The sequence below is a fragment of the Larimichthys crocea genome, chromosome I, assembly GCF_000972845.2.
Source record: "Larimichthys crocea isolate SSNF chromosome I, L_crocea_2.0, whole genome shotgun sequence".
Lineage (NCBI taxonomy): Eukaryota > Metazoa > Chordata > Actinopteri > Sciaenidae > Larimichthys > Larimichthys crocea.
In genome coordinates this window covers 37,127,632-37,155,154 of record NC_040011.1, presented here as the reverse complement: position 1 = coordinate 37,155,154, position 27,523 = coordinate 37,127,632, and the positions used below count along the sequence as shown (strand labels likewise).

At 40.3% G+C, this 27,523-nt stretch overlaps 5 protein-coding genes across 7 annotated transcripts; 3 read left to right on the top strand and 2 right to left on the bottom strand.

Moving 5' to 3' along the window:
* Window positions 1-176: 176 nt before the first annotated feature.
* On the bottom strand, window positions 177-1,535 carry sowahab (sosondowah ankyrin repeat domain family member Ab). The gene has a single exon (XM_010755271.3). The coding sequence runs from the start codon at window positions 1,533-1,535 to the stop codon at window positions 177-179; it is 1,359 nt and encodes a 452-aa protein (XP_010753573.3).
* Window positions 339-12,021, top strand: septin8 (septin-8-A). 3 transcript variants are annotated; one of them, XM_027283107.1, is made up of 10 exons: window positions 339-469; window positions 4,821-4,935; window positions 5,047-5,242; window positions 5,785-5,971; window positions 6,051-6,212; window positions 6,372-6,468; window positions 6,628-6,796; window positions 8,113-8,245; window positions 8,336-8,523; window positions 11,319-12,021. In XM_027283107.1, exons 3-10 carry the CDS (start codon window positions 5,076-5,078, stop codon window positions 11,371-11,373), a joined length of 1,158 nt encoding a protein of 385 aa, XP_027138908.1. In that variant the 5' UTR covers window positions 339-469; window positions 4,821-4,935; window positions 5,047-5,075; the 3' UTR covers window positions 11,374-12,021. The 3 variants fall into 3 exon arrangements, with proteins under 3 accessions (XP_027138908.1, XP_010753084.3, XP_010753091.3); XM_010754782.3 differs by lacking the exon at window positions 339-469 and adding an exon at window positions 2,824-2,953 and having other exon boundaries at window positions 11,319-12,020; XM_010754789.3 differs by lacking the exons at window positions 339-469; window positions 11,319-12,021 and adding exons at window positions 2,824-2,953; window positions 10,342-10,397.
* Window positions 12,022-12,654: 633 nt separating this feature from the next.
* On the top strand, window positions 12,655-16,819 carry ccng1 (cyclin G1). Its single transcript, XM_010754811.3, has 6 exons — window positions 12,655-12,865; window positions 14,056-14,319; window positions 14,406-14,659; window positions 15,008-15,086; window positions 15,383-15,493; window positions 15,653-16,819. The coding sequence occupies exons 2-6, from the start codon at window positions 14,056-14,058 to the stop codon at window positions 15,842-15,844; spliced, it is 900 nt and encodes a 299-aa protein (XP_010753113.1). The 5' UTR covers window positions 12,655-12,865; the 3' UTR covers window positions 15,845-16,819.
* On the bottom strand, window positions 16,682-19,990 carry nudcd2 (NudC domain containing 2). Its single transcript, XM_010754800.3, has 4 exons — window positions 19,605-19,990; window positions 18,184-18,232; window positions 17,860-18,011; window positions 16,682-17,190 (listed from the first exon to the last, which is right to left on the bottom strand). Exons 1-4 carry the CDS (start codon window positions 19,791-19,793, stop codon window positions 17,107-17,109), a joined length of 474 nt encoding a protein of 157 aa, XP_010753102.1. The 5' UTR covers window positions 19,794-19,990; the 3' UTR covers window positions 16,682-17,106.
* gabra6a (gamma-aminobutyric acid type A receptor subunit alpha6a) lies at window positions 19,985-27,503 on the top strand. The gene is made up of 11 exons (XM_027277858.1): window positions 19,985-20,114; window positions 20,397-20,444; window positions 20,521-20,627; window positions 20,735-20,802; window positions 21,238-21,458; window positions 21,556-21,638; window positions 21,723-21,866; window positions 22,736-22,888; window positions 22,996-23,246; window positions 24,499-24,743; window positions 26,531-27,503. The coding sequence occupies exons 2-11, from the start codon at window positions 20,398-20,400 to the stop codon at window positions 26,550-26,552; spliced, it is 1,341 nt and encodes a 446-aa protein (XP_027133659.1). The 5' UTR covers window positions 19,985-20,114; window position 20,397; the 3' UTR covers window positions 26,553-27,503.
* The last annotated feature ends 20 nt before the right edge of the window (window positions 27,504-27,523 follow it).

Sequence of the window (27,523 nt, the reverse complement as noted above, 5' to 3'; positions counted from 1 at the left end):
CACTGTACAAGAGCTAACATGTAAGAGCGATTAAACATTTGTAATTCAGTTATAGACTGAGTGATCTAAAGAATCGATGGTTTAAGTTGTTTTATATTCACATACCATACAAACTATACTGTATTGTCTCTTGTGATTTTTTTCTTGTCCGTCTCACAGCGTCTTCTGTGTCCTTCTCAGCAGTCATGAGCACACTTAGTTGCCGTCTTTTGCTTCTTCCCGATGTGAGGCAACAGTTTACTGATGGTGTTGAAGCCTTTGGAGTGCTCTCTGTATTCCCCAGCCTCTGTCTTCTCCCTGCTCTCCTGCAGTCCTCCCAGAAGTGCCCTGACCTCCGCCGGCGCATCTTCGTCCAGATAGTGGAAGGCCTTCCTGCCGTCGTTATCTCTTTCATTTACATTGGCTCCATAGCTTTCCACCAGCAGCACCATCACCTCAGTGTGGCCGTGTATTGCTGCAATGTGTAAAGGTGTGTATCCTCCATGTGCTTTGCTGTTGACATTAACACAAGTGCCTTTTTCCCTGGAGATATCCATGAGCTTGTGTATCATCTCACTGTTGCCCTCCTTGGCAGCCCAGTGCAGTGCCGTGAATCCTGACATGAAGTCTTTCTTCAGTGCTAAACGTGTGTCCTGCAGCAGCAAACCGTAGATTTGTCCCCACAGACCTGCAGCACACTTCACCAACCACTCATGAGCTAAAGGCTCCAGAGGCACTGACTCTGAATACTTGGCATCATCTCCTTGTCTTGTGCTTTTGTTTTGGGGCCTCACCTGGGCAAGTGCTGGGGGTTGCATGTCCTCTGCTTGTCTGTTTTTCCAACTCTGGGAGTCACTTAGTGCACCCTTCTTGCAAGCTGTAAAGTTTGGAGATGACACTGGTGGTTTAGAAACTTTAGTTTCCACCGTGATTGGTTTGGCTGAAGTTGTATTGTGATGCACTTGGGAATGTAATCCAGCCGGTGTTGCTGGTGCAGAGTTTTTCGGTGGGGATTTCACCGCTATGACAGCGAACACAGCTCCAGATTTCCTCGTCCTGCTCCCCTGATCTCCGGAGATATTCAGCACTTTGACAGTGGTTGTGTCCGGACTACTGCCGTGTATCTTTTCCCGCATACTCCCCGCATCACTATAATACATTTCATTAATGTTAGAGGGGCAGCACATGTTATTGTTTTCAATGTCAGAATAAATCATCCTGGCTGAATCGTCTCGATGGGGAGGAGGAGATGTGTGCGTAAAGCTCTCGTTTTCCGAGAAACTGTCATCCATGCGTGTTTTCTGCGAGCCATCGTGCGCAACGTCTTTGACAAAATCCTGATATCTTTTCTTCACAACCACAAACTTCACCTCGTCGATCTGTTTGACCACAGCGACGCTGTTCACCAGCTTCTTGAAAAGGTCTCTATTGTGCTGCTTTTCCGCGGGATCACTGCAGCTGATCTGACTCCTGAAATTGTTCAGCAGCTCCGAGTTCTTCACTTTGCCTCCGTGATCCAGTAAAAAAGACAAAATGCATTCCTGGGTCAAAGCCATTTTTATGTCCAAAAACTTGTAAAAGAAAGAGCAGTCAGTTTGCACAAAAGATAATCTCCTCGTCCGCCGTGCTCTCCTCCTCCTCTCTTGTCCCCCACCAACCTGCTGCTTCCGGCGACTCTCCAAACACAATCCCCCGTCATGGCTCTCCTGTGGGCAGACTGGACTGGACGCTTTGTCTCGTAATAACTGGATCAATATCAAAGCTGGAGATATATTTTTAATTTATATATTTGTATATTTAAATGCAGGGATTAAACAATGAAATCAAAAAGTTGAAAAATGCGAAATCATTAAATATTTATTTATGTTATTATTATTATTATTATTATTATTATTATTATTATTATTATATCTTGAGTTAGTTTGATGCAACAGCTTAATTTTCCTATAAGGTATATAAACACTTGTTTGTTTTAGATTTAATATTCTTTATTTAATCAATATTTTATCAGAAATTAATGGTTATTATCCTCAAGTTTTAAGTTTAGTTTCAAGTTTATTTTATTATAGCATAAAAGCGGACAGGTTTTTTGTGCCAAAATACTTCACAAAGACAGACACTGAAAAATAAACAAAATAAAATAAAAACATAGCAAAAATATACATAAAAAGCACAATTTAAACATAGTTAGAAGAATGAAAGTGGGCCAATCATGCATCTTTATAAACATTAAGCCTAAATCTTGAGTCTCTTGTCTATTTTCAGATCATTATACACTGACTAAAAACATTTTACACACTGGACCTTTAAATTCAACTGCTAACCATCAAATAAATGTAACTGAGTAAAATGTAATGTATTACAGAAATACAGAGACATATAAAGTAGCGTTTAATAGAAGTAATAGTGTACAAGTACTTGATTACAGTGAGTTCCCATCACAGCTGAGTTCCTCTGTCATCTTAATTGCGTTGCTAGGAGACAGCTGGTGTGAATGGACGTGGACCCACTGGTAATGTGAAAAACGTACTGCACATATGCATGTGCATGTATATGCACATATTTTAATATTAATGTTGACGTGAGGAAAAAGCCCGAAACATGTTCTCTTGGTACAAAACAGGGAAAATATGAGAAATATCTCAACTGAAAAAAGAATAACTATAATTAATAATTAAGAATAACTTCTCGTTTTCCACGACAACAGCTACAAACACGTGTTTGCCCATTAAAGCACTTATTATCTAGTATATTAACTGAACATAAATATAATAATTCCTGAGTTTAAACCTCATTCACGTGTGTAGAGCTGTTGTAATGTCGCCCTCCAGCACCGAGGGGGTGTAGCCTCCTCCAAGTGGCCATACTGGTAGCAGTGTGAGTCTGTCCTGTTAGATGTGCAGAGCAGGTCTGACTGATAATTCCCACACAGCCACTTCTGACGATGGCGGCCGGTGAGGTAGATGTTTTCGCAGTAAGTACGATGATCTGCTGTCTGCGGGCCTGCAGTGACTAATGCTTTTGTGTGTTCAGAACAGAAATATGGATGAAAACCAGATAACCCATAGCGTTCAGGTGCATGGGAGAGCAAGGTGATGGTGATGGGACGTGTAGTAGGATCGCTGCGGTGTTCAGATGGCCTGTTATGTGTAATATATGGGGATAAAACGGATTTTCAGCTGCGCTTGATGAATAGAAATTATGCGTCGTCGTGCCGTGGAGACGCGCAGAAACGCGCACTTCAGCATCCAACTGTCCGGAATGAAACAGCACGGAGCGTGTGCGTCAACACTTTATTGTTTACTATCTGAACGACACCTCTGACAGGTGCATACACAGGACAGCAGGCAGTCAAGAGACTAAGTTAAGAGGATAAACAGTAGTATCCTCCCCAAACAGTAGCATCCTCCCCAAGTGGCAGTTTGCTCAGCGAAAATTAAGAGCCAGACAAACGTGTAATTCGTGGCAATGTGTTAATTAAAAAGCCACCATAGGTTACAGCACGTGTTTGGTAGTGTTTATATGTTGCATTGCAAATGATGGAAGACTTTGTTAAGTTAAGGTACTGTGTGTGTGTGTGTGTCACTGTGAATAAGGGGAGTTATGGTACCAGGGCAGCCAGCAGCTTGGATATCCTCCCACCCTGTGAAATAACATCTAAATAAAGAGCTCTTTGTGTGTGTGTGTGTGTGTGTGTGTGTGTGTGTGTGTGTGTGTGTGTGTGTGTGTGTGAAGAGAGAGAGGGACAGAAACGGATGATTGTTGGATTGAACACATCCTGGTCCTCATGTTGAGCCTTTTTGCAAGATGACAGTATCCCAGGGTGCAGCTGGTATAGGAGGACTGAGCCTCCTCCCAGCATGTACAGCCAGGCCTAAATACACTATAGATATATATAGTGCATATTATTATACACAGATTTAAATGCATTTTGCAATGATCCCTCAAATCAAGTTATCAAACACTGACAAATAGTGTTATGGAGACAATTTTACAGTTTAACAATAAACTTGAAACAGTGAACGTCATTGAGTTTAAGAATCATAAATATCTGTACATGCAAACACAAATATATAATTTAGAGATTTAAATTACCACAAACTATCAGTGTCAATATTGATATATGTATCATATTGCAGCACGGGAAAATACAGCAGCGCAGATGTGATGGTTTTGGATATAAAATGGTCCATCCAAAATAAACAAATATGGATCTTTCAGAGGTTTTCTTGCCAAGAAAGAAGTTGTAAAAAATAAAACCAAACTTCAGTCTAAAGATCTATTTATGTTACCTACAATATCAGCATATCTGCATATCACTTAAAAGTAAAAAATAATAATAATAATGTGATCCCAGTTTCCCAAATATTGTGCTTCTGTATTCTGTTCTAATCATTGTAAATCAAATGTCTTGTAGTGAGGCTGTAGTGAGGCTGAGTCCTCACACTAAAGCACAAAACACACAGTGTACAAAGCATTACATCAGTGCTGCACAACTCAGATGATTGTCTTTGCTTTGTGTCGTTGTTGTTGTTTTTACTGGAGGAATAATGTTTGTGATAGAGAGACCTTTAAACCTTTTTGTAGGTCGGACTACTCAGCGTGTTAAGTGGAAGAGAGAGAGATGACCTCATTAGCAAAAAATGCTTTTAAGCTTGAAAGCAGAATGTGGGGACGGGATCTGACATAAAACCCTTTTTAACCTCACCACGTTATATTGATGTTTGTTGTTGCTGTATTTTTATATTTAGAGATATAAAGTGAATATGATGAAATATTGCTGAAATGTAAGTCATTTATTCTAAGGTTATCTTCGTCCTGTCTGTTTCTAAATTCCTCAGAATGAAGAAAAGCGAACCCTTGAGCTCGGAGGTCATGTTGGGTTCGACAGTCTTCCAGACCAGTTGGTCAGTAAATCAGTTGCACAGGGATTCTGCTTCAACATCCTCTGTGTAGGTATGTCTGAGGGCAACATGCATTAATGTGAAGTTTGGAGCATTAATATGGAATTAGTTTTTCCCTCATCTCTGTTCACAATGCCGCATTTTTTGTTTCTACCTTTTTAAGGCGAGACCGGGATTGGCAAGTCGACATTAATGAACACTCTTTTCAATACGACATTTGAAAATGAGGAAGTCAGCCACTATGAGAGCAAGGTACAGCTGCGCCCTCAAACATATGATCTGCAGGAGAGCAACGTCAACCTCAAGCTGACCGTCGTGCACACTGTAGGGTTTGGAGACCAGATCAACAAAGAAGAAAGGTACAGATTTATGCAGATGTTTCTTAGAGCTACCCAGACTGAAAAAATGGAAAATAATGTCCTGCAGAAACACATAAACATATAATGTTATTAAATCTTGTAGAAAACATGTTACAGAAATATTCAGTGCTGTTTTGATGCTGACCTTTTAAAAATTCACAGAGCTAGCAATAGAAACTGCTCTCGGTTAGATCAGCACTAGCTATTAATCATTTCCCCTGCTTGCTCTGGTATTTCAGCCAACACACACTTACACACTATGGGATTGAGAAAGAGATCTGGCCCGTTTCTGGCAGGCGAATCGGAAGGGAAGAAAGGGAATATGGGAATGACTGGTAGAACTAATGCAATCTCAATAGACATTTGAGTGCTCCAACTGCAGGGAGTAAAAAAAAGCGGGCATTCTTTGGCTGCAAGGCGAGTTCGTAACTTGGATACTAGCATGTCTCTCAAACAACAAGGGAAGTGATTTAAAGTTGCAATTCATAAATGTAAGGATAAAAGAATGATGCTCATGTTTATGTCTGTGTCTGACTGTGCAGCTATAAACCCATTCTTGAGTATATCGATGCCCAGTTTGAGAAGTACCTTGAAGAGGAGTTAAAAATCAAACGCTCCTTGTTCAACTGTCACGACACAAGAATCCACATCTGCCTGTATTTCATCGCTCCCACCGGACACTCCCTGAAGTCTCTGGATCTCGTCACAATGAAGAAACTGGACAGCAAAGTGACTACAAAATCCAGCACAATGTTATTAACCAATTCCTCAGTCCGGCACTAATATTATGTTTGTTTTTTCCATGCAGGTGAACATCATCCCTGTTATTGCAAAAGCAGACACGGTATCCAAGAGTGAACTGGACAAGTTAAAGATCAAGATAATGAGTGAGCTGGTCAGCAATGGAGTGCAGATTTATCAGTTTCCTACAGAGGATGAAGCTGTTGCAGAGATCAACTCCTCCATGAATGTGAGTCCTAGAAACACACAACACAATACACTATGTATTTTACAAGAGAGTATGCATTTTGCAAGATCATTTTGAAGGATAATTTCTCTACGACTGTATTCTTGTGAAGTCTTCTCCTATTTTTTGGTGCTTAGCACTAATAACATCTTTATATTACAGACCCATCTTCCCTTTGCTGTGGTTGGAAGTGTAGAAGACGTTAAAGTTGGAAATAAGATGGTGAAAGCAAGGATTTACCCCTGGGGATCAGTACAAGGTGAGTACGCTGAACTGATTTGACAAGCATCATCTGTTCAGTCAGAGGCCTGCTGCTAAACTATTATTAGTTTTTCAGTTGAGAAATAAACACGATATCATGATTGTCAGTACAGTAGAGTTGTCATTTATCAATGATCAAGCTTCTTTTTTTTCCCAGTGGAGAATGAAAACCATTGTGATTTTGTGAAGCTGAGGGAGATGTTACTGCGCGTGAACATGGAGGATCTCCGAGAGCAAACACACGCTCGACACTATGAGCTTTACCGTCGCTGCAAGCTGGAAGAGATGGGCTTCAAGGACACCGACCCGGACAGCCAGTCGTTCAGGTGAACTTAGGGATAGAAGTGATGTAATGCATCTGGGCAACATAAAAAATCCTGCTCTCTGATGATGTTAAACCATGCTTAAAAAAAGCTTTTATTTATAAACAGCACATAAAAATCCATGTTCATATGATTTGGTGAAATATAAATGAATAATTGAATCTGAATAGTGTTCAGATGGGATAATTTTTCCCAAGGGGAGATTAGGTAACTTTCTGTCTGTACATACAAAAGCATACAAAATGCTCTGACAGACCTTGCTGTGCTTTGTGGATTATGTGAATATGACTTTGTCAAATAACATTGAAGAGACACCAGCACACACAAAATCTCTCAAATGTTTGGGGAAAAAAAGAATAGATAAAATGATTTAATATGCTCTAAGACAGAAAAAATACTTTTTTAACTTAGTAAAGAAAAAAATCTTCACCAGCTTTACTCTTTTTTTATCAACTGATTAGTTTAAGGGGAAAGTGTAATGCTTTTTTGTCTGTTTATTCAAAAACAGTGTAATTCATTGATGTTTTCAGTTATACTTATTGTGACACATCAGAACCTTTTAGTGCCTTCATGAATTAATCTAAATATTAGCTACTTCTATCTATCTAATATTGGGATGAAACTACAGTAATCTCAGTTTCTGTGTTCAATTATAGACGATATCTTAGTTGTTTATCCCAGATAGAGTTCGGATTGTGTTTGTTAAATCCAAAAAGCTACTAGCTACTTTCAATCAATTCATTATGTTCATTAGGTTGCATCATCTAAACGTGAGGGTTAGGGTTAGACGTAGGTAGGTAGCATCTTAGCAAGTAAAGACTCTAGCAATGTGTTAATTGGTTGCTTCTGTAGTGTCATCCAATTAAAATCTAATTTAATATAAACAGGATCACAAACTGTAAATTAACCTTCAGATAAAACAGTTAAGAGACAAAGTGATGATATAATAAACCTTGTCAAAAACATTAATAAATATAGTTTGACTGTATGACTATTATATATTTTAGAGATTGATTATGCATTAGTCAAATGCCATAACATTAGTATAATATTAATATTTTATTGATATGTAACTTCAGATACTCCCAGTTTATACTATTTTTACACACTTTTTGTCAGCTCAGATGTCGACCATGTCGTAACATGTTATTTTTGTTTAAAGCAGAAAGTAAAAACTAGTTTGTGATTTGTATTCATCTACACCCAGTAAACATTTATGTTACTAAAATAAATCTGAACTTATAAACAGCTGGAGCAAACAGCTCCTGGAAAGTGCATTAGACTAACCTTAACATTGTTTTTACATTGTTGATCTTTAGTCTTCAGGAGACATACGAAGCCAAGAGGAGAGAGTTCCTCATGGATCTGCAGCGCAAAGAAGAAGAAATGAGACAGATGTTTGTGAACAAAGTGAAGGAGACAGAGGCCGAGCTGAAAGAGAAGGAGAAAGAGGTGAGGACTGACACCATCATAAAATACTATTCATCGAAAAAATACATCATGTTGGTTTGTCTCACATTGCCTCACTACCATCATCTCTAGCTCCATGATAGGTTTGAGCAGCTCAAGCGGATGCATCAGGATGAGAAGAAAAATCTGGAGGAGAAAAGACGAGAGCTGGAGGAGGAGATGAATTCCTTCAATAGAAGAAAGGTTGCAGCTGAGACACTGATGGGACAGGCTCTCCAAGGCTGCTCGCAACCATTCAAGAAGGACAAGGACAAGAAGAAGTAAGTCTGCTTTTCTGTATGTATGTATTTGACTTGTACGACTGCTTTTGTACACCATGGTTGTCAGAGCAAGTGTTAATGCTGCTAAATAATAACACTCAAACTATTCGAGGATAACTGTTAAATGTCACACATACATTATATTCACCAACCAAGGACATGTGCTCTCTGAGCCGGTCTATGTGGAGTTGATTGGACAGTGGGGGAGGTGTACAATGTGATTAATGAGATAGTGTTATCTTTCCCAGAAGCCATGTTGGCTCAGAAACTGATACAGGGACAGATTCAGACTGACACTGTGTGCCCAGACATAGTAGGAAGGGTCACAGCTTGCATGACGCAGCTTGATGCTTATTTCTCTGCGGGCTGACCTGCCAGACTGTATCTCAGGCAGGGGTACTGTTTACATTCAACTGGTCTCACCGATGCTCACACCATGTGCAGCACAGATGATACTCAGGCGCCCCACGTAGAGCCCTAATCATTTCTGCAGGTGGAAACATTATATGTCAGGAGAGATTATCGATGCTCAGAACTTACATACACAGTTTGAACCTCGAGATTGGCCTTGAATACCCACAAAGCTGTCTTCATGATTAGGAAAAAGAGGGACAAATGTGATTAAATTAAACCATAGCTCCTTCACAAATGTTCGGCATTAATAGCAGCTTGTTCCGGCTTCAGTGCTGTGTGGGTGAAAACATTAAGAGTATCATCCGGCATTAGGCCAGCGTAATGCTACACAAGGCCAAAGATGTGATTTTAACAGGATTTTAATGTAGCTGATGATCATTTTAGCTGGTGTATAGCCAGAAAAAAACACTAAATAAATTATTACATATTTAAAAATGCAAGAACAGCTACATACACCTTGATTAGCCTTAAATGTGTCATATCAACGACTTTAAGCTAAGGAATATTAAACTTTTAGGTGTTGAAAATATATATGGGTAAGTTTATGGCCAGGCTTTGTTCACGTATCCCTGAATTGTTCAAATGGACTAGTTGCACAGTAGACAGTTTGACTTGTCACAGCAGGAAAAACACAGGTGGGCTTAATCACAGTAACCACAGCTCAGTGTCCCAGTAACAGTGGCAGGGAAACAGCACCCACCATAGTAGGACATCATTAATACTAGACCTGCTCTATATGGAAAGTGTCATAAGATGCTATATAAATAAAATTGAATACACCTTTGAATATCCTGCCATGACATGTCAAAATGTCTGCTGTGCAGCCAGTCCATTGCAAGTGAAAGGCTGGATTCATTTATCTGCTGTGGGTGCCGTGGTTTGTTTTTCCAGGGTGCAACAAAAATAGTGAAGTCTCCATAAACGGAGATTCTCTGATCTTCTCCGTCTCACCAAACAGCATTAGTGACAGAAAAAGTCGATTTTTACATGCAGCTATTTTTGGCAGTACAGTCATGTGTCGTATGGACATGGTCTATGTGTTATGTGTCTTCTTGGATATGACTTTAAAAGACAGTTTAAACACATATTGTAGAGAAACATCTCTACAAATTCAGTTTAAATCTGATTTCTAGTGTAGCCTAAATCTGATTTACAGAAATTGCTTTACATGACATCTTTTAAACAATCTGATTTAAAATTAGAATTTGCCTCTGAACGTCGCCTAAAATGTAAGCCTAGGGCAAGGAAATGGATGCTTAAAGGCGTTACAACCAAACCACTGTTACATTCCCATTTCATTCATTTATTCCTTTTGAGTTCTACCACACCTCAAATCCTTCATTTCACTTCCTTCATTTCTTTTCCTTTTTCCATATATTTGTCTTATTTCTTTTCCCCTTTCAGTTGATTTATGGATCAAACATCAGGGGAAACCAGGAATGTGTCTGCCGTGAGCATGGGAAAAAAAAGAGACTGTCATATCTGTCATTACTTCCTGACACTGTATGTGTGGATATAGCGTCACAATGACAATGTGAGCCTGAATAATGTGATGGCTATGAGCCACTGTGTACTCATGGATCAAAAAGGTAGCTTTGCTCAGTGTGTTTAATTTGTCCCCAATGCCGACTCTGCTAGACACACAATCCATGGATTGTTTTTCTAACATGTAGCTTGTGTTATTTTATGTTCTTGCCCATGAATGTGTATTCATCTCCTGTTGTAAATCTCAGTCTGTTTCTCAGTGAGAAAACTTAATGGAATATAACAGGAGACCTTCACTAATAACTGAGTTTAACTGATGGTTGTGAGTTATGTATTAAAGTTATTCACAAGTTGAATAATCTCCAGTAGGGAAAGACTGAATGTCTAACAATGCACTTAATATGTTGATAATTGTTTTGTTTTTTTAAATTGTGGATAGCTTGAGGTAAGATAATTTAATTGTCTGACACCGTTCTATGCAAAGTTATAAAGGAAATAACTGAATTAATTTACAGTGAGTCAAATATTTTGCGTTCATTCATACTGAAATAAATGATAAATGATGAAATCAAACATGGCATCAGTTCATCTGTTGGTCAGCTCATCATCAGTCATTTGTGTGATTCAAAGCATTTCATAACACATTCGTTGTCATCATGATCTAACAAAACATGGTTTTATATTGATTAAAAGCATCATCCTTTTAATTCATGTACCAGTTTTGTTTTTGCCTTCAGTCAGATGCAGCAAACAGAATAAATAACAAAATGCTTATTATTATCTTTTGCACTAAGTTTATGTATTTCAGATCTTGTTGAGGTTTGTCTGGTGCCCTTTATGAATATGTAGAGTCGCTTTTTAAGATGAATGACATGGTTTTTCTTTCCCTTTCATAGCTTCTTTAGTCTTCCATCTGCGTGCTCCTTAACCTCAGGAAGGAATTTGAATTAGAAGACTTTCTACCACGTCAAAAGATCACAGACTAACAATCAAGTGTATTATTTTTACAATGTGAATTTTCTAGAAATGCACTTAACATCTCTGGAAGTGAGTCGGCCTGAAGTCTTCCATGTCTACTAAACTCCTTTAAGCTTTTAAGCAGCGCTCTGTAGCATGGTCTCTGCATGGCTCCTAACCCTCATTCAGAATAGTAGTAAAAGATCTTCATTGCCAAAACCTCAGTTTTTGTACTAAATGTGCTAAGTCTTCTTTCATCTGTCATGTTATGCTTGTAGTTTTTGACTGATGACAATTTACACTGTGAAATATATATTATAAAGTGACATGATATTGCTGTTAAATGTTGTACGCATTGTACATTATGATTTAAAAGCACTTTAAATGAGTCATAGTACATCTTTAACCATTGTAATAGGTGCCCATTCATACATGTCAGCCCTTATATTGTGTCAAAAAGATCTAGTAAAAATTATTTTATAGTTTTAAACTGCAGAAATCATATATACTGCTGTTACATGGGGAAAAAAACTGGATAAATATAAATTCAGGATTAAATCTCTTATTGTTAGTTGATCTATATGGTGGGTCAGTGTGGGGCCTGATTGCAGATTTGTATATCCTGATGTAATAAAGACTTACTTTATTGAAAACTTGCCTTGTTCTCTCCATATTTGTACTTTTTTTTTTTTAGACATACAAGGTCAACAGAGGACAGGTTGTGGTAAGCTGTGGTCTCAGCAGGTTCAGCTTCCTTCCAGACTGTTCCAGAAACCTGCCAGCAAGCAGCCATTTAGAAAGAACAAGAGACAGCATAGTGTGATCATGCCTGGCCTATGAAAACAAACGGGATATGAAATTTTAAGAAATCCTGCAGAGGTTTTTCCAGAAAATTCATGAGTAGTTTTGCTGTTTGTTTTTCTATTTAGCTTCTATTATTTTATTTATTTATTTATTTATTTAAATTTTATTTAACGCAGAAATAGTTAATAAATCAAACCATGTCAGTTGCTATTGTGATATTGTTGCCGTTTCATTGTGATTTTGCTTGTTTTAAGTTTAATAATTTATAGAAAACATAGCAAGAGAAGGGACACAGCAGAGATCAGGTCCCGCCTCCTACTTAAACTGTGATTGGCCCTGCAGCCTCTATAGGGCGGGCCTTAATTGTGAACGACTGGAAGCATATCCAATTGAAACTCAGAATCATCAGCGTCATTCGTCGGTGGCCAATGAAAGCTCACCATGTTTGGTCATGGGCTTGGTTTTATGCCCGCATTAAAACCTGAACTGTCCTTTTCCCCATCGCCTTACGCCAAGGGTAGGGGGGTGTGCATAGGCAGACACAAACCTATGCTTAAAACTTTCTTTAGTGAAAGTTCATACGTACACTTTATTTTTGTGCTTTAAAAACTCCTTTCGCGTTTTCGAAACGCCATTGCTAAAAAAACAAAACACATCAAAAGCAACGTAAACTTGAGCCAAGGTAAGTCAACCAATCTTCCTTTATATATCGTGTTTAATCACCGCATGTCTACTTTTAAGTGTTTAAACGTCTTAAAACGTGTCGTTATGTCGCCGCTTGTAGCTTTAAAGTAACTAAACTGACGCTGTTAACGTTAAAAAACGGGCAGTTACAGCGGCCGTTGCTAAGCTAACGGTCACGTCGTTAACGCCACATTAGTTTGTCTCTAAACTTCGTGAATCATAACGTTGTTAATTTAACACCGGCTGTGTTGTAGCGTTTTTAAGCCACAGTTTGGCGGATTTGTCCGTGTTGTGTAACTTTCGGGGTTTGTTGTTGTCATTAGGCGCTCTCAGTGTGTGTGTTAGCTCTCCATGGCAGGGACATGTCCCGACATGTCGCGACATGACGCAGGTCCTGCCCTGCCTCATGAACGGCCTCCGTTATAAAGCCTTATATCGTCCTCAGACTGTCTGCAATGCCCATAAAACAGAGTGAATCACATACACAGGAACCTTGTGTTAACCTAAACATGATTTAAAAAAAAAACACTATTATAAATTGTCATGAACTTTGTTTGACACGCTCCCTGTTATGTGGGTTATCCCAGTTATGTGTCGAGTGCAGTTCAATGACAGCTGTTGGGGGAAGGCTTGTCACTTGATAACATTAACCTACAAGTTTGGAAACACTCCACCATGTCTCACATACTCCTGAGCAATACATAACCCTGATCAGATCCATTATCATGAGTAAACTACATTATGAACAGTGCACAACTCTGAGAAAATGTCCCTTAGGTCCTTGTTATATAGTAAATTAACATCTGTTGTCTTGTGATTGTATTTTACATATATATTCTTACCTGTAATTGGAAATGATGTAAATTACTGCGGAGAGTTGGCGTGTCTGGGATTTGGTTATCTTGTGTCACGGCTGTCTTTTTCTGATCTTCACAGATGCAAATTACTAATTTGACTGTGATGGCAATGGTTTAACGGTGAATGTCCCTACCTGCTTGGCCATCATATCCAAATTCTTCTTTGTGTTTAATGGAGACCATATTGGGCATTACAGTGTCTCAATTTAAGCTTCTCCAGACATGCGTTAAACACCTATAGTTGTGGTTTTAAGATGTTACTCGTGAATATGTATAGATGTAGCCATTCAAGTTTGGTGTTTGTCGTTAATATTCAGCTGTATCTCCACAGATGATTGACACAGTGACGGCACCTGGAGCACTGCCCTTTGCAGTTCAGCTAAAGGCCCTGACAGATCTCGAGGGCCGATACCAACCGAAGCTGAGCGGTTTGAGGCTCATTGAGAGCTCCCAGGACAACGGCCTCAGAATGACCACCAGGCTGAGGGAGCTGGAGGTGAAGGACCTGCTCTCTCTGACCAGGTTCTTTGGTTTCAGCTCGGACACCTTCTCACTGGCCATCAGCTTGCTAGATCGATTCCTGTCTGTAATGAAGGTTTGTAAATACACAATGCTTAGAAAGTACATCTTGTTGTTAAAAAATGGTTCTTTGATCTAATTTCTTTTCCGTGTCTTCCACAGATTCAACCAAAGCACCTGTCCTGCGTGGGCCTATGCTGCTTCTACATTGCCATTAAGTCCTCAGAGGAGGAGAAGAACGTGCCTCTGGCCAACGATTTGATCCGCATCAGTCAGAATCGCTTCACAGTGTCCGACATGATGAGGATGGAGAAGATCATCATGGAGAAGCTCTACTGGAAGGTGAAGGCCCCCACGGCCCTCCGCTTTCTCCGCCTCTTTCACAGCCACATCCAGGAGCAGCTCGATGCTGAGAGGTAAGGACAGATGGTCACATCAACCTGCAGGGCTGAAACATGACTCAACAAGATTATACTTACTCTACTAAAATGTGTCTTCTCATATTTGGCTTCATAGAGAATCTAGCCAAAAATATTTTAAAGGCCAACAGGCACAGTCCTTTTTGAAGTCATGCAGATTTTTAGACATTGTGACAAGTTAGAAAGATAACGATGAACCTGTTTTAAACTTTAAAACTTCTGTACTTAAGGTAAAACATAAAAATGAATTGTTCAAATTGATGTTTTTGAATCCCGTGGGCTCTGTCTCTCTCTCTCTTATATATAAGTCGTTATCTTGTCACTAAAAGCACTTCCTTTTTACAGCAAGAAGATACTGAGCCTTGAGAGACTTGAGGCTCAGCTGAAAGCCTGTCACTGCTCATTTGTTTTCTCCAAAATAAAGGTAGGCCTGCTGGTTTGTCAGCATTTTAAAAAACAGCCTATTTTCAGTTGGAAGTACACTGTATGAATTCATAATGTCCAAGTTGTATACAACAGTTCAACTTTGTAAACTAGTTGATAAAAGATCTTACAGCTTGCATTTAACATTGTAATCATTTGTAGTTTTAGTTCAGGTATAAAGTAGTTCATCTGTTAGGCATATTCATCTTTAAAATGTTTTCTCTTGTCTTATACACTGAACATATTTACAATGTTTGCAGTTTTTTGTGATTATTAATCTACACTGTGTCTCTACAGCCATCTTTGCTTGCCATGGCTCTCCTGTGTTACGAGGCCCAGGAACAACATGACCCTGAGCACACTGATAAAATACCAGAGGCCCTGAAAAGTCTACAGCTGCTGCTGAACGTGAGTACAACTATTTTTAAAATCTATGTTTACAACGCTGTAGAGTGCAGCTTTGTTTAGTTAGGGCTAGGCTAAGGATTTGTGGTAATTGGGTGCCATTAAGATATGAGACAGACATTGACAGACTTTTTTTTTTTCTCGTATGTTTGTTCTGTGCAGATCAGAGATGGGGACCTGGTTTGTGTGCGGGAGCTGGTTGGAAAATGCCTGGCTGAATATGCCACCACCAGGTGCTCCAGGCCTAACACCCAGAGGCTTCGCTGGACTATTTCAGGAAGAACTGCGCGTCAGCTGAAGCACAGCTACTACAAGATCACTCATCTTCCCACCATACCTGAGTCAGCTTATTAAACCTGGAGGTACAAATGGGTGGCCATATATGCAGGGGAAAATTACACCTGTCCCCCAAATCTTAGTTCTGATTGGGGTGACTTTCTTGCTGTATGGTCACCTACGTACGTCTCCAGCTATTTTCCTTACAGATCTTCATCTGTGTTGATGGGGTTCTTTAAGGAAAAGATCAAAATGTAACAGTTTTCCTTAAGTTTGTTTGTCATCTTACATTGATCAAGCACGCTGCAATTTATCTTGCCCCAATGACAAGTAATGCTTTGTTAGAAAGGTTTTATCTACTACCATCCTGCTAAGTTTTACTTTCCTGGTTGAGTTGCTTGCACAAGTGTACAGTATGTTCTTGTTCAAATCCGTACCAAGGTGTTTGGTATTTCCTGGAACGGGTTGCTGGTTTTAAGCAAATAAGTATAGAACCACCTAGGTCCTCAGTCCACCATGTGGAAGAGGAGGGAGAAGGATTTTGTGAACAGCAAAAATGGAACCAAGAAATCGGGCCCAAAATCCTTAACTCCCACCCTAGGTTGCGAAACTGTCCTGAATGCACACTCCTACCCAAGGTGATGATTTTTTGTTTTTTTAATTTTGATACGGCGCGGGAACTCCGGTTTTCTCCGGTGAAGTGAGGCTAATGACGGTCCCGTCATATATGGCTAACCATGCTGTTAGAGATGAAACGTTACGAGTGGTTACAGATGAGTCGTTTTCATAGATTCTTGATTTGTGTTCACAGAGTGAAGCTCCAAATGTATCAATTGATTTCAGTTGCAGAGATGCAGAGAACACTAAAAAAATTTGGTCATTGCAGTGGAAATGTGGATTGGAATCTGTATTGCATTTTCTTTGCCAGTTTCCCTGTCGAGTTTAAGTTTCTGTAGTGTCAAATGTGTTCTCAAATTCAAAATGGCTAATTGAACACACCATCTGGCTAACCTATAGACTTGTACCTTTCAATAAAACTTTATTGAAAAGCTATTGCTGTGTGTATTGCTCTCATTGTTAAAAGACGACACATCTCACAGGACAGTTCACATCAACTCTTGTTCTGTTTGTATGATGAGCCCTGCAACTTGCCAAATCGTCCTTCACAGCCAAGACGAGCCAGATCAAAAGGCTGCTCTGAAAAGTATCAAACAGTAAAGTCTCCCAGGATTTGAGTTTTTCAGAAGGCAAATCTTTATGACTTCTCCTCAGAAGATCTGTTGAAGTCATTGCTGCTCATGGATGTCCTTTTTATTGTTCATTAGACATCACGGCATCAGTCACTTCTGTAAACTGGAAAAATCTGGACCACCACCAGCAAAATTCCCAGAGATCTCTGCACCGCTGAAGTCAAATCCAGGATTCTAGTAAAGAGGAAATACAACTAAATCATTAGTTTGCAGGAAACCTGTTGCCACTTATCAAAACTAGCAGAAGCTTTGACAATGTAAAACTGATACCCGATGCTCTGAGGATGAATTCATCTTATTTCTCTCACCACAGAGAGGGAGAAGCATTGTCAAACACATCTGCAAATGCTTTGTTAATCTCAAAATATTCCCCAAAATCACCAGTTATAGTTGTTTTTTTTCTGCAAAGAGATGTAATTTCTATCAGGTGTTTCCGCTTTCCTAACAAAGCACACTATTAGTCGTTTATAAGCTGTAAATAATGACCTTATTAATTGAAAATAATTCAATAATGCTTCATAGAACAGTTAATAAGAACAACCTTTTGGACTGTTTGACCAATTATCTCTATAAAAGTGCTGCAGATCATTTAGATATAATTCTATCCAGACTTACTAACATATAACTTTATTATTACCAAATAGAAACCAGCCGAAGACATTTTTTGGTCCTGGCAATGCATAAATCTTATAAGCCCTTTATAAAGAGCATCTGATTATGAAGCGATATCTATTCCGCTGGTGTAGCCATGTGCAGACAGAGACAAGTGGGCATCTGATAACTTCTAATAATGTCTTGGCAACACACCCCGTGACCCTTCAGATGGCACTTAATCAAACTAACCTCCCGCTGGAACCTCTCCAGTGTGAGCTTTCTCTGCATCTGGTCCTGGACCCAGGCATTCGCACAATACTCCCCCTCCAGCAGGGAGGACCAGCAGTTCCCCGCCTCTCTGTTAGTCTTCATGAGAATGATTCGGATGAGACACTTGTCCTCTAAGAAAAAAACAGGAAGGAGTAAGAGGTTTTGAAGCTGGCATGTCTCCAGTAATTCAGTGGCATACCAGACGGCGGCAACAGGAAGTGTTAATGAATAAACAGACTACATTACTTTTACATCTGGACATAATCCAGCAGATATTTTGTTACTTAGATGTATGCAACCCACCTAGTGTCCACGTGGCCTCGTCGGACATGGTTGTGTCAAACAACTTTCCCTAACAGAAGAGAAAAAATAGAGTGAAGTTAATATGTGCTCAGTTGTTCCACACACAGTTTATCTGGTGAAGGGGACTGAGTGGACATAGACGAAGAAAGGCTGTTAAAGTTGGTATTCATCCAGCTTTTGCAGCTGAAAGGAAATAGGAAGTGTTAATGAATGGACTACCTTGACATTTGGACATTGTCCAGTATACCTTTTTCACAGCAGACTTTCTGACTCATTGCAGGAAACGCTCAGATTAAACAGCTCATATTGCGTATGTACAACTAAACACTGGAAATACCAGTCATCGCTTTCTGGTCATTTCTCAGAGAGACAGGGACAGTGGGTATGTAAACAAAACACAAACAGGAATATAAAGAGAATCGACATAGGTTGTATCCCACATTTCACTGACTATGCTTTCTCTTTCAGTTCACATGATGTTGTTCTCCTTGTTACCGTCAGCAGCACCGACTGCTCGCACCATCAGACTTAAAAACTGTTTTTAGCACCAACCCATCAGACTGAAATGACTGCTGTCTGCAAATACACACAACCAAGGATGACTGCTGCGACTGTGTCAGACCTCTGACAGACGTCTGTCCCTGTGTACACGTCACTTTACTCTTACTATCAATGCAGTGACACTTCTCAGATACTTGTATATACTTGACACAACCTTGTCACACTTGTATGGTGTATAGAACACAATATTTTGTTATATTATCCTTTTTCATCTAAAATTGTATTGTATGTCCTTTTAGTTTAGTTAATTGTGCTGTTACACAATTAGTGCCCTTTATATGTAATAGATATAAAGAGTTACAATGTAATATCCTACATAATATATCTACATATCGCCTTATATTTATAGTATAAAGCAGGAACCTCACCAAATTATCTTAAATGTTAAAATGTAGGCTGCACTAGGAATGCAACGAATCAGTGCGGTGCCATGTCAACAGGTGTGTATTTATGCAAATCTACTTTTGTGTCTGCTTGGAAATGTGTCTGACTCTCTTAAACAACATGAAGAAGCGGTTCAATAGCTTTTTAATGCCGGCAGGGAAGGCCACTATGGTGAAGTGGGTGGGAGGAAGACCCTCCTTCTGTTTCTCAGTGGAAATCTGTGATCTCTGGGGTTGGACACTATGTTTTCTGCACTCTCTGGTGAGTTCATCTGGACCTCAGTGGATAACAACTGTGGACTAAATTGGGGACAATGGCATGAGTGTGCAAGTGTCTCTCTTGTGCACCAGTTCTGTGCATGTGTATGCATGTTTTGTATTTATGCAGAATAGAAAATAATATTAATTGCATGCTCTCATTATATTGCTGACCCTGTGTTAACCTGCACATGACAAATAAAACCTCCAGAAGTTTACCTTGAATATTTCCTCCCCTTTGACGTGCAGCTCGATATCTCTGGATCCCAAACGACACTTGATCTCTTTCGCAGACGTCCCGTGAGGCACGTCCACCTCGATGAAAACCTCCTCCATGGTTTGGGACCAGGAGCCCCAGGGTGTCTTACAGGGGACGACACCGCTCCTCTCCTCGAAGTGCACCGACATGTTGCAGCTTCACACCGGCTTACTAACTCAACACTGTGCGGCCCAGCAGAGAAATGATGCTGACAGGTTGTTAATCTTTAATAATCTGAAGTTATCGATGTATTTATATGCGCGTTGTTGTTGAACTTCTCCTGTTAAATATGTTTCAGCGTTTGTTTTCCTCTCGCCATGTCTCTCCAAACTTCTTCTTCTTCTCTCTATGTGTGGAGTTCCGGTTGTCAACAACAATGCAGTGTCACCTACTGTCCGATAACGGAACTACTACAAGAAAAATAAATGTTTCAATGCCTCCATTGTAGGATATATTTTTCTTTTTATAAGGTAAATGTAGCTTTTTAAAATTTTTACCTTTTATTTGTGTTTAAAACTATTTAACTGTGGCTTTAAAGGAAACCCACAGAATCCACTGTTTGTCTAAAAATGGACTGGGTTTACTAATCTGTTAATTAGATTACTGTCTTAGTGTCCTTACATATACCTACCAGTCAGTTTAACGACACCACTGAAGTCCTTGAGTCTTGTTTTCTTTTCCTCTGTTCACACACCTTTTTATTAAGTATGCGTTGTTGAATAGAGTTGAATTTTGTGATACATGCTGCACAGGATGGCCGTCTTGACATCAGCTTTAGTTACTTTTATCTGCTGGATAAGGTAAGTCTTCCCTCTCTGCTTGAGCATTTGTCAGAGTACAGTTAGCCTGGGTGGTTAACTTTTTGTTTCTCTGCAGTCTTGGTAATGTAAGTGGAAATGAAAAGATTAACTCAGACAACATCACTCTCATTTTGGATCGACTTTTGGATGGATATGACAACAGATTGCGACCTGGATCTGGAGGTAACTCAGACTTTAAATCCTAAAACCTTGTTGGTAAAGACTTGTACATTTAAGATAAATCTTGTGTTGCATTGTGTGCATTGTATAACTTTTAAATACTGTTGCAGGTGGCGTCACAGAGGTGAAAACAGACATATTTGTCACCAGCTTTGGACCTGTTTCAGATGTTGAGATGGTAAGATACTACCGCTGTAAGGAGATATATGTGTGCTAACTGTGAGAGATAACAGCTCTTGTGACCACTGAATGCCTGCCTTATGGGCAATCTGCCATGAGACCATCTAATGAGCTTTAATCTGTTTGACCAGCCCTATAACTCCATTATTGATGGCCTCTAAATCAATATGACAACATGTCAGACAGAGGGAATGGCTGAATGGATTGATTAATGATTATCTGGGATGAGTGGCATCCATCATTGCCTCGTCATCTCTCCTCACCTTCCACTGAGATTTGAAAAGGCTCTTTAGTATTAAGCTTGCTGATGACTGACAGGGACTGTGTCTTTGGGATTGACAAAGATCTAAGTAAGAAAGCTGAAATTAAAGGTACTATGGTTTGCAGAACCTAAGGTTTTACATCCACTAACATGTTAATGCACATGCTTCAGGAGTACACCATGGACATGTTTTTCCGTCAGATGTGGGTTGATGAGCGACTCAAATTCGAAGGCCCCACAGAAATCCTGCGGCTGAACAACCGCATGGTGGACAAGATCTGGACGCCAGACACGTTCTTTCGAAACTCAAAGAAGTCTATTTCCCATAACACGACCACGCCTAACAAACTCTTCCGCATCATGCAGAACGGGACTGTCCTTTACACAATGAGGTGATCTTACAGTTACTGTTTTGTTGACAAGATGTTTTGTCAATATATTCATGATAAGATAACACAGACTTGTGTCTGTGTGCTCCTTTGCTGTTAGACTGACAATCAGTGCAGAGTGTCCAATGAGGCTGATGGACTTCCCCATGGACGGCCACGCTTGCCCCCTCAGATTTGGAAGCTGTAAGTATAAACATAAAGAATAAATATGTCCAGATTCATGAATGTGTCTGAGATTTGAATTTTCTTATTACCTTTGCATTTTAGATGCCTACACAAGCAGTGAAATCTTGTTCACTTGGAGGAAGGGGCCAATAGCTTCTGTCGAGTGCCCCTCGGAGTCCATGAGTCTTCTGCAGTATGATCTTGTGGGACAGACGTTGTCCAGTGAGATATTCAAAACAAACACAGGTAATTCTCGCTGTTAGCTTATCCCACTGCTGTTCTCAGAACAACATTGTTACAGTCGTACCCGTACCTAGAAGTTGAATTTAAAAATAAATTCTCATGAGCAGAGAGTAAAAATAGAGTCCATTGCTCCCCCACAGTTGAGTTGATATAAAAGCAAAGAATTCCTTGAGCAGCCATCTACTGTAAGATGCTTAAGTGGTCAGGCCTAGTGCGCACGGTGTGCCTTAAAAAAGAACTATGGGGTTTAAAGCAAACCCAGTGGACGCACCAACAGAAATAAGGAAGGATGGAGTAGTGTGTGTGTGTGTGTGTGTGTGTGTGTGTGTGTGTGTGTGCATTTTCAATTTTCACCACAAGAAGGAGAAGTGCTCCCCCGCTGTGAGCCCAGCAGATTCCTGGAATAGAGAGGAAAAGGACGAGGGAAGCTCCAAAACGTAGCTGATACCCATTTAGAAAGTACAGAGAACCCCTGTATGTGTGTTTGTGTGCATGATGCAGCGAGTCTGCATGCATGTGTTTAGACAGAGCAGGCCAGTGTTACGCATAGTGACACTGCATGCTCTCCTCCGGCCCCCACCTCACTCGCTCCTTCCTCTTGACTTTATCCCATTTCCAAGTGTCTGCTGTGCTCCCTCCTCCTTCCTTACTCCTTTTTGTCCTTCCTATCTTCCTTCCTCTGTGTCGTCCTCTTGTTTCTCACATGATTTCTTACAGTTAGCAGGCTATTCCAGTCCTAACACCAGCGATATATCTATATGTTTCTCTCAGCAGCCATTCTGTTTCAAGGGCATGCAAGGGCATCCATTCTGTGCTACCCATGTTCTGTCCCTCGGGGGTTGCTCTCTTCACATGTGCTGCTTATCTTGCAGGTCACTACTGTGTGCAGGTGGTCCATTTCCACCTCCAGAGGAAGCTGGGCTACTATCTCATACAGACGTACATCCCTCTTATAATGGTTGTTGTGCTGTCACAAGTCTCTTTTTGGATCAACAAAGAGTCTGTTCCTGCACGTACAGTTGCAGGTATGCCCTTTCCCACCCAACATTGTTGGGCAATTAATAATTAATAATCATATTTGAAATTATAATACAGTTCTATTCGAGTTTCATAAATGCTTGTCTTTCTCCAGGCATCACCACAGTGCTGACCATGACCACTTTGAGCATCAGTGCCCGTGAGTCACTTCCTAAAGTAGCCTATGCAACCGCCATGGATTGGTTCATTGCCGTGTGTTTTGCCTTTGTGGCGTCAGCTCTCGTCGAGTTTGCAGCAGTAAACTACTTTGCCACCCTTCAAGCCAACCGCCTAAAGAAGAAGAAAGATAGACAAGACAAGCTTGAGGTGTTGGCTACCGGCAGTGAGGATGACGACACAGTTTCGGTGAGCATCTTACTTTGAAGGATACCTTTAAGCGGAACGTTTTCAATCGTTGTTAATATATGGGGATCATTTTATTGATTCCAATAGATTTTATTCAAACAGCAGAACCACAGTAACAATTCAAAGTTTTATTGTTTAAATCTGCAGTGTAGAACTCTTCTCCTTAGATCCCATCACTTATCCCAACATTTTTTCACTTCCTTGCAGAGAGATGTCTTTATTGTAAATATGAAGCTACCACCAACCCCATGTTGATTATTTTCAGTGGTAGTATCTTATTATCGAATGCTCGTTAAGAAAGCAAATAAGCTTATTTACCAAACTGTTTCTTCAATATGGAAATATATAAATGTTACAAATCTACAATCCACACAAATTACAGAAAGGCAAACAATGATGCAGTGGGTTCCTTGTTATAAAGAGGTTAAAATCATGTGCCATCAGAACTCACTATTGAGAGAAGGTTTTATTCCTAAATGTGGTATGAAAGCAGTCTGCTTGCAATATCAGCCAATGCCATCACTTGAAGAAGGGGTGTGATTTGTATCAAGTGATATCTCAAATACATTTACATAGCTAATAATGGTAAAGTGAGGTGCAGAGTCTCCTCACTGTCGCAGAGGATTTGTAATAAACAGGAAACCAGCATGCAGCTCCAGACTCCAGATTTAGAGGAAAAGAAATCATGCCACAGATAGGAGGTCTTTTTCTATGCATTTTCAAGTAGTCACCCTGCCTCTTCCATTCTTCCCATTCAGGGCACACCACACATTAAATAGTAATACATGCTGTTGTAGTGCTCTCATCTCTAGCTATATGCTTTATGCTAATACAGTAAGCCACCACAGCGTCCTCCTGGGATCTGTCTCACGTGTAGGGCTCATGGTTAGATGCTTTAAAAATAGCCTCAGTGTGAGAACAGAGAACAACTCCAGCACTCTTCCCCTGTATAATCTCCTAACCATCCTCTGGGCATCCAGCAAACTACCTGCTGCGTTCTATAGGGATGTAGGCATACCATTGAGAGAAAGCTCCCATGGGAACAAACATTACTTCAAGCCTTATATACATGACTCCAGCATGTTTAATCACCATATACGCATGTACTCGCTGGCAAGAAATTCCCGTTTTTTTTTCTTCTTGTTTTCACACTACTTACCCACTTTTCTCCCACAGAGCAGAAAACCCACACTAACCCTATCTAACCTCTTCCTGCTTTTCCATCACATCACCCTCACCCTCCTCCCGTCAGTTGGACAGCAGCCCTCAGGAAGGCCTGAAGAGAAGAAACCACTCAGTGTGTCGCAGTGAGCTAGGAAGTGCTCCGCCTGTGCCGATTTTCCTCCAGCAGGGTTCAGCTTTCCCTCAAATCCCACAGCTGGCCGGCACTAGCCCTATTGACGCATACGCTCGCATCCTCTTCCCCCTGGCCTTCGCCCTCTTCAACCTAGTGTATTGGTACATCTACCTGGCCAAGGACACCATGGAGAGTGCCAGGTACACAAGTCACATTCAATTAACCTGGTTCTGTTATAAAAGTCTAATGATATTATTGTCAACAGATTCTTTATTATGATTAACATGGACACTTTAGTAGTTTATTCTACTGTGTACTTTGATCTAAGTCTATCCGACTGCCATAAATACTTACCTGAGTACCAAATGTCTCCCACAAATGCACTATTTACTCTTGTTTGAGTAACAATTGCTGGAAAACTGCAGTACCCAGCTGTTTTAGGATATTATTAGGACATCTATAAGTTGAAACAAATGAGCTTGGGTCTGAGTACGATGGAGAGGGTGCACTCGAGGCTAATGCATTGTTGGTTTTGGTTATTTCATGGCATTTTTGACAATAGCATATCATCAGCCTCATCCTTCGATTGTTTCCTTTTATTTTGGGTAATGGAGATTGGTTAAACAAAGTTATATCTACCTGCAACCTCACATAAATGTGTTGAATGAATGTGTTAGCCACTTATGAACGAGTGATTATCTCTTCTCACATTGTTTCATCGGAATAACATTCAGAGAGACCCAGTATTTCAAACAAAGAGTGAGAAATAAATAAACATAATTTTACCATTTGTACCAGAAAAACTTAATATTTTTGCACACTTAAGGATTTATCTTGTGACCCTTCAGAGGAGTTTTGAGCTCCACTGACATGAACATTCGCACTACTAGCGTTGTTATCCATGATTACATCTTACAACTAAGCTTCCTGTTTGGAGTTTCACCTTTTGTATCTTGTGCGATAAGCAGGCAGATCCAAAAATATTTTCATGCAAAATAGTAAAAATAGCAGTGACACACTTGGAGGGCATCCAGCATTCTTGTAAAAATGAGCTAAAAAATGGACCAAGGTTATTTTTATGTTACTTTGTATCTCAAAAAGCCACAAACCTGTCTCGCTCTGCTCTAATTAGGATAGCTTCAGTGGAACAATAACTTCCCACAGTTTTTTGTCAAAGACTTTTATCTAGGCAGTAAAGACATCAATAATTTCTAATGCTGAAACAGCCCCGGGAGTTGTAGGCAAAAAAAAAGAAGAAGAAAGAAATAAGAGGAGAATGATGTTAGGTGGCGTCGTTGCTGCACTGACGCCAGCACTGTGGCTTTTATCATCATCATCATCATCATAGATTTACAATACAAAAAGGGCTGGGCGCTCAGTTAATTTGAGAAGAAAATTATGCATCAAGCTCTCTCCTCCCCAGCGGTTTTAATGACGGCTCCGGTTTTCCACAGGGAGCAGGTCTCACAGGCAAAACAAACCAGAGCTTACTTTATACACTGAGCACATGAAAACGCGACTATTCATTTTCCTGCTTATAAGTGAGCCACTTATAGAACACAAAGCTCCATGTCCAAGAAAGAAACAGAGAGGATACAGTGCAAAAAGACAGAGAGACAGAGAGAGAGAGCAAGAGAGAGAGAGAGAGAGATGTGTTATGTAACAGTGGGGAGTGCAAATCTGCTCATCATGCTTCTCATGTTCCTGTCAGAGAATTTTTATGGCTGTTTTGTTTATAACGTTCTGCAGAATAATGAGAGAGACAAGATGGAGAGCATGAGAACAGCTGCATCACATCTATTCCCCTTTACATATTTTCACCACGTCTTCTCGCCTGGTACTTTAAAGAAGGCACTGAGAGGACATGGGAAGCACAGTAGCAGTATGGGCTGTGCAGTATACTGCAGATACAGCGTCTGTGAAAGAGAAGAAAGGTTTCTGTATGCTCCTCTCACATCCTGCACTCTGCTGTATTTTGCTCTCGCAGGGACGTGAAACTTCAAAACTAAGAGGGACCTGGAAAAGGGTACGTGCAGCTGGAGAGACCTTCAGCATCCAGCCTCGCCTCACCCTCCTCTGTGTCTGTGTGAACAAGCTCTCAGCAGTCACTCTGCTCTCATCTGACAGAGGAAATGAATCAGAAACTCATTTATTCTCCTGCCATACATCTATTCATTTCACAGGCTGTGACCACTGCCCACTTGTGTTCTGATCAGCAGCTGAAGAGCTGCCCTTCACGGGCCCCAATCACTTTAAAGCCCGCCACGTACACACAACAACTTCTCAGGGGCCCCCGGACCGAGACAGATGCCACACACACACATACAGTATGCAAAACACACACACACACACACACACACACACACACATACACACACAAACCAAGAAACACATCAAAAAGAAGTGGATGATATAATCTATGGTGGCTGTAACTGGTGGTGATGCAACAGTGAACCAATGCTTTCAGAAGCCTGCCCTCTACAGAAGCACAGCTCCCACTACAACAAGATCAAAGGCAATTTAGAGGAGGCTCGCATCCCTCCCCACAGCTTCAAAAATGTACTCAAACCTGAGAAAATGAATTGTGGGATTGTGTTTTCCATCCCACCTCTCTGCTCTGGCGCTCTGGTGCTCCCTTTGCATTTCCAGATCCACTGCAGGTCCTCTGAAAACACTGCAGGGAAGACTAGGATATAATACCCATGGGTGTTGATGACATTAATTTTCTATCTTTGTACGGATGATGCGTGACTTGGGTACAGATGTTTGTGTCCACCTGTGATGGGTAGATTGATGTTCTCTTTTTAGCCACTTAACATGACCTGTAACAACAACTGAACTAATAAACTTGATCTTAACTTGACATGTTGGCCACTTTCACCCTGCAGTGCATCCCATTGTTTGACCTTGTAAGGATATAGACAAACCTGACTGTCATGTAATGAACATGAGAATAAAAATTTAAAAAAAGCCTAAAATG

Bases quoted from the DNA above. Each gene is read 5' to 3' on its own strand.
- ccng1 (XM_010754811.3), top strand. From the start codon at position 14,056: ATGATTGACACAGTGACGGCACCTGGAGCACTGCCCTTTGCAGTTCAG. The intron at 14,660-15,007 runs GTAAGGACAGAT...TCCTTTTTACAG, and splicing joins GAGCAGCTCGATGCTGAGAG to CAAGAAGATACTGAGCCTTG. The intron at 15,087-15,382 runs GTAGGCCTGCTG...GTGTCTCTACAG, and splicing joins TTGTTTTCTCCAAAATAAAG to CCATCTTTGCTTGCCATGGC.
- nudcd2 (XM_010754800.3), bottom strand. From the start codon at position 19,793: ATGTCGGTGCACTTCGAGGAGAGGAGCGGTGTCGTCCCCTGTAAGACA. The intron at 18,012-18,183 runs GTGGGTTGCATA...TTTTTTTCTTAG, and splicing joins CGAGGCCACGTGGACACTAG to AGGACAAGTGTCTCATCCGA. The intron at 17,191-17,859 runs GTTAGTTTGATT...CCTCTTTACTAG, and splicing joins TGGAGAGGTTCCAGCGGGAG to AATCCTGGATTTGACTTCAG.
- septin8 (XM_010754782.3), top strand. From the start codon at position 2,924: ATGGCGGCCGGTGAGGTAGATGTTTTCGCA. The intron at 5,243-5,784 runs GTACAGATTTAT...CTGACTGTGCAG, and splicing joins CAGATCAACAAAGAAGAAAG to CTATAAACCCATTCTTGAGT. The intron at 5,972-6,050 runs GTGACTACAAAA...TTTTCCATGCAG, and splicing joins TGAAGAAACTGGACAGCAAA to GTGAACATCATCCCTGTTAT.
- sowahab (XM_010755271.3), bottom strand. From the start codon at position 1,535: ATGGCTTTGACCCAGGAATGCATTTTGTCTTTTTTACTGGATCACGGA.
- gabra6a (XM_027277858.1), top strand. From the start codon at position 20,398: ATGGCCGTCTTGACATCAGCTTTAGTTACTTTTATCTGCTGGATAAG. The intron at 21,639-21,722 runs GTAAGTATAAAC...TTTGCATTTTAG, and splicing joins CCCCCTCAGATTTGGAAGCT to ATGCCTACACAAGCAGTGAA. The intron at 21,867-22,735 runs GTAATTCTCGCT...CTTATCTTGCAG, and splicing joins GATATTCAAAACAAACACAG to GTCACTACTGTGTGCAGGTG.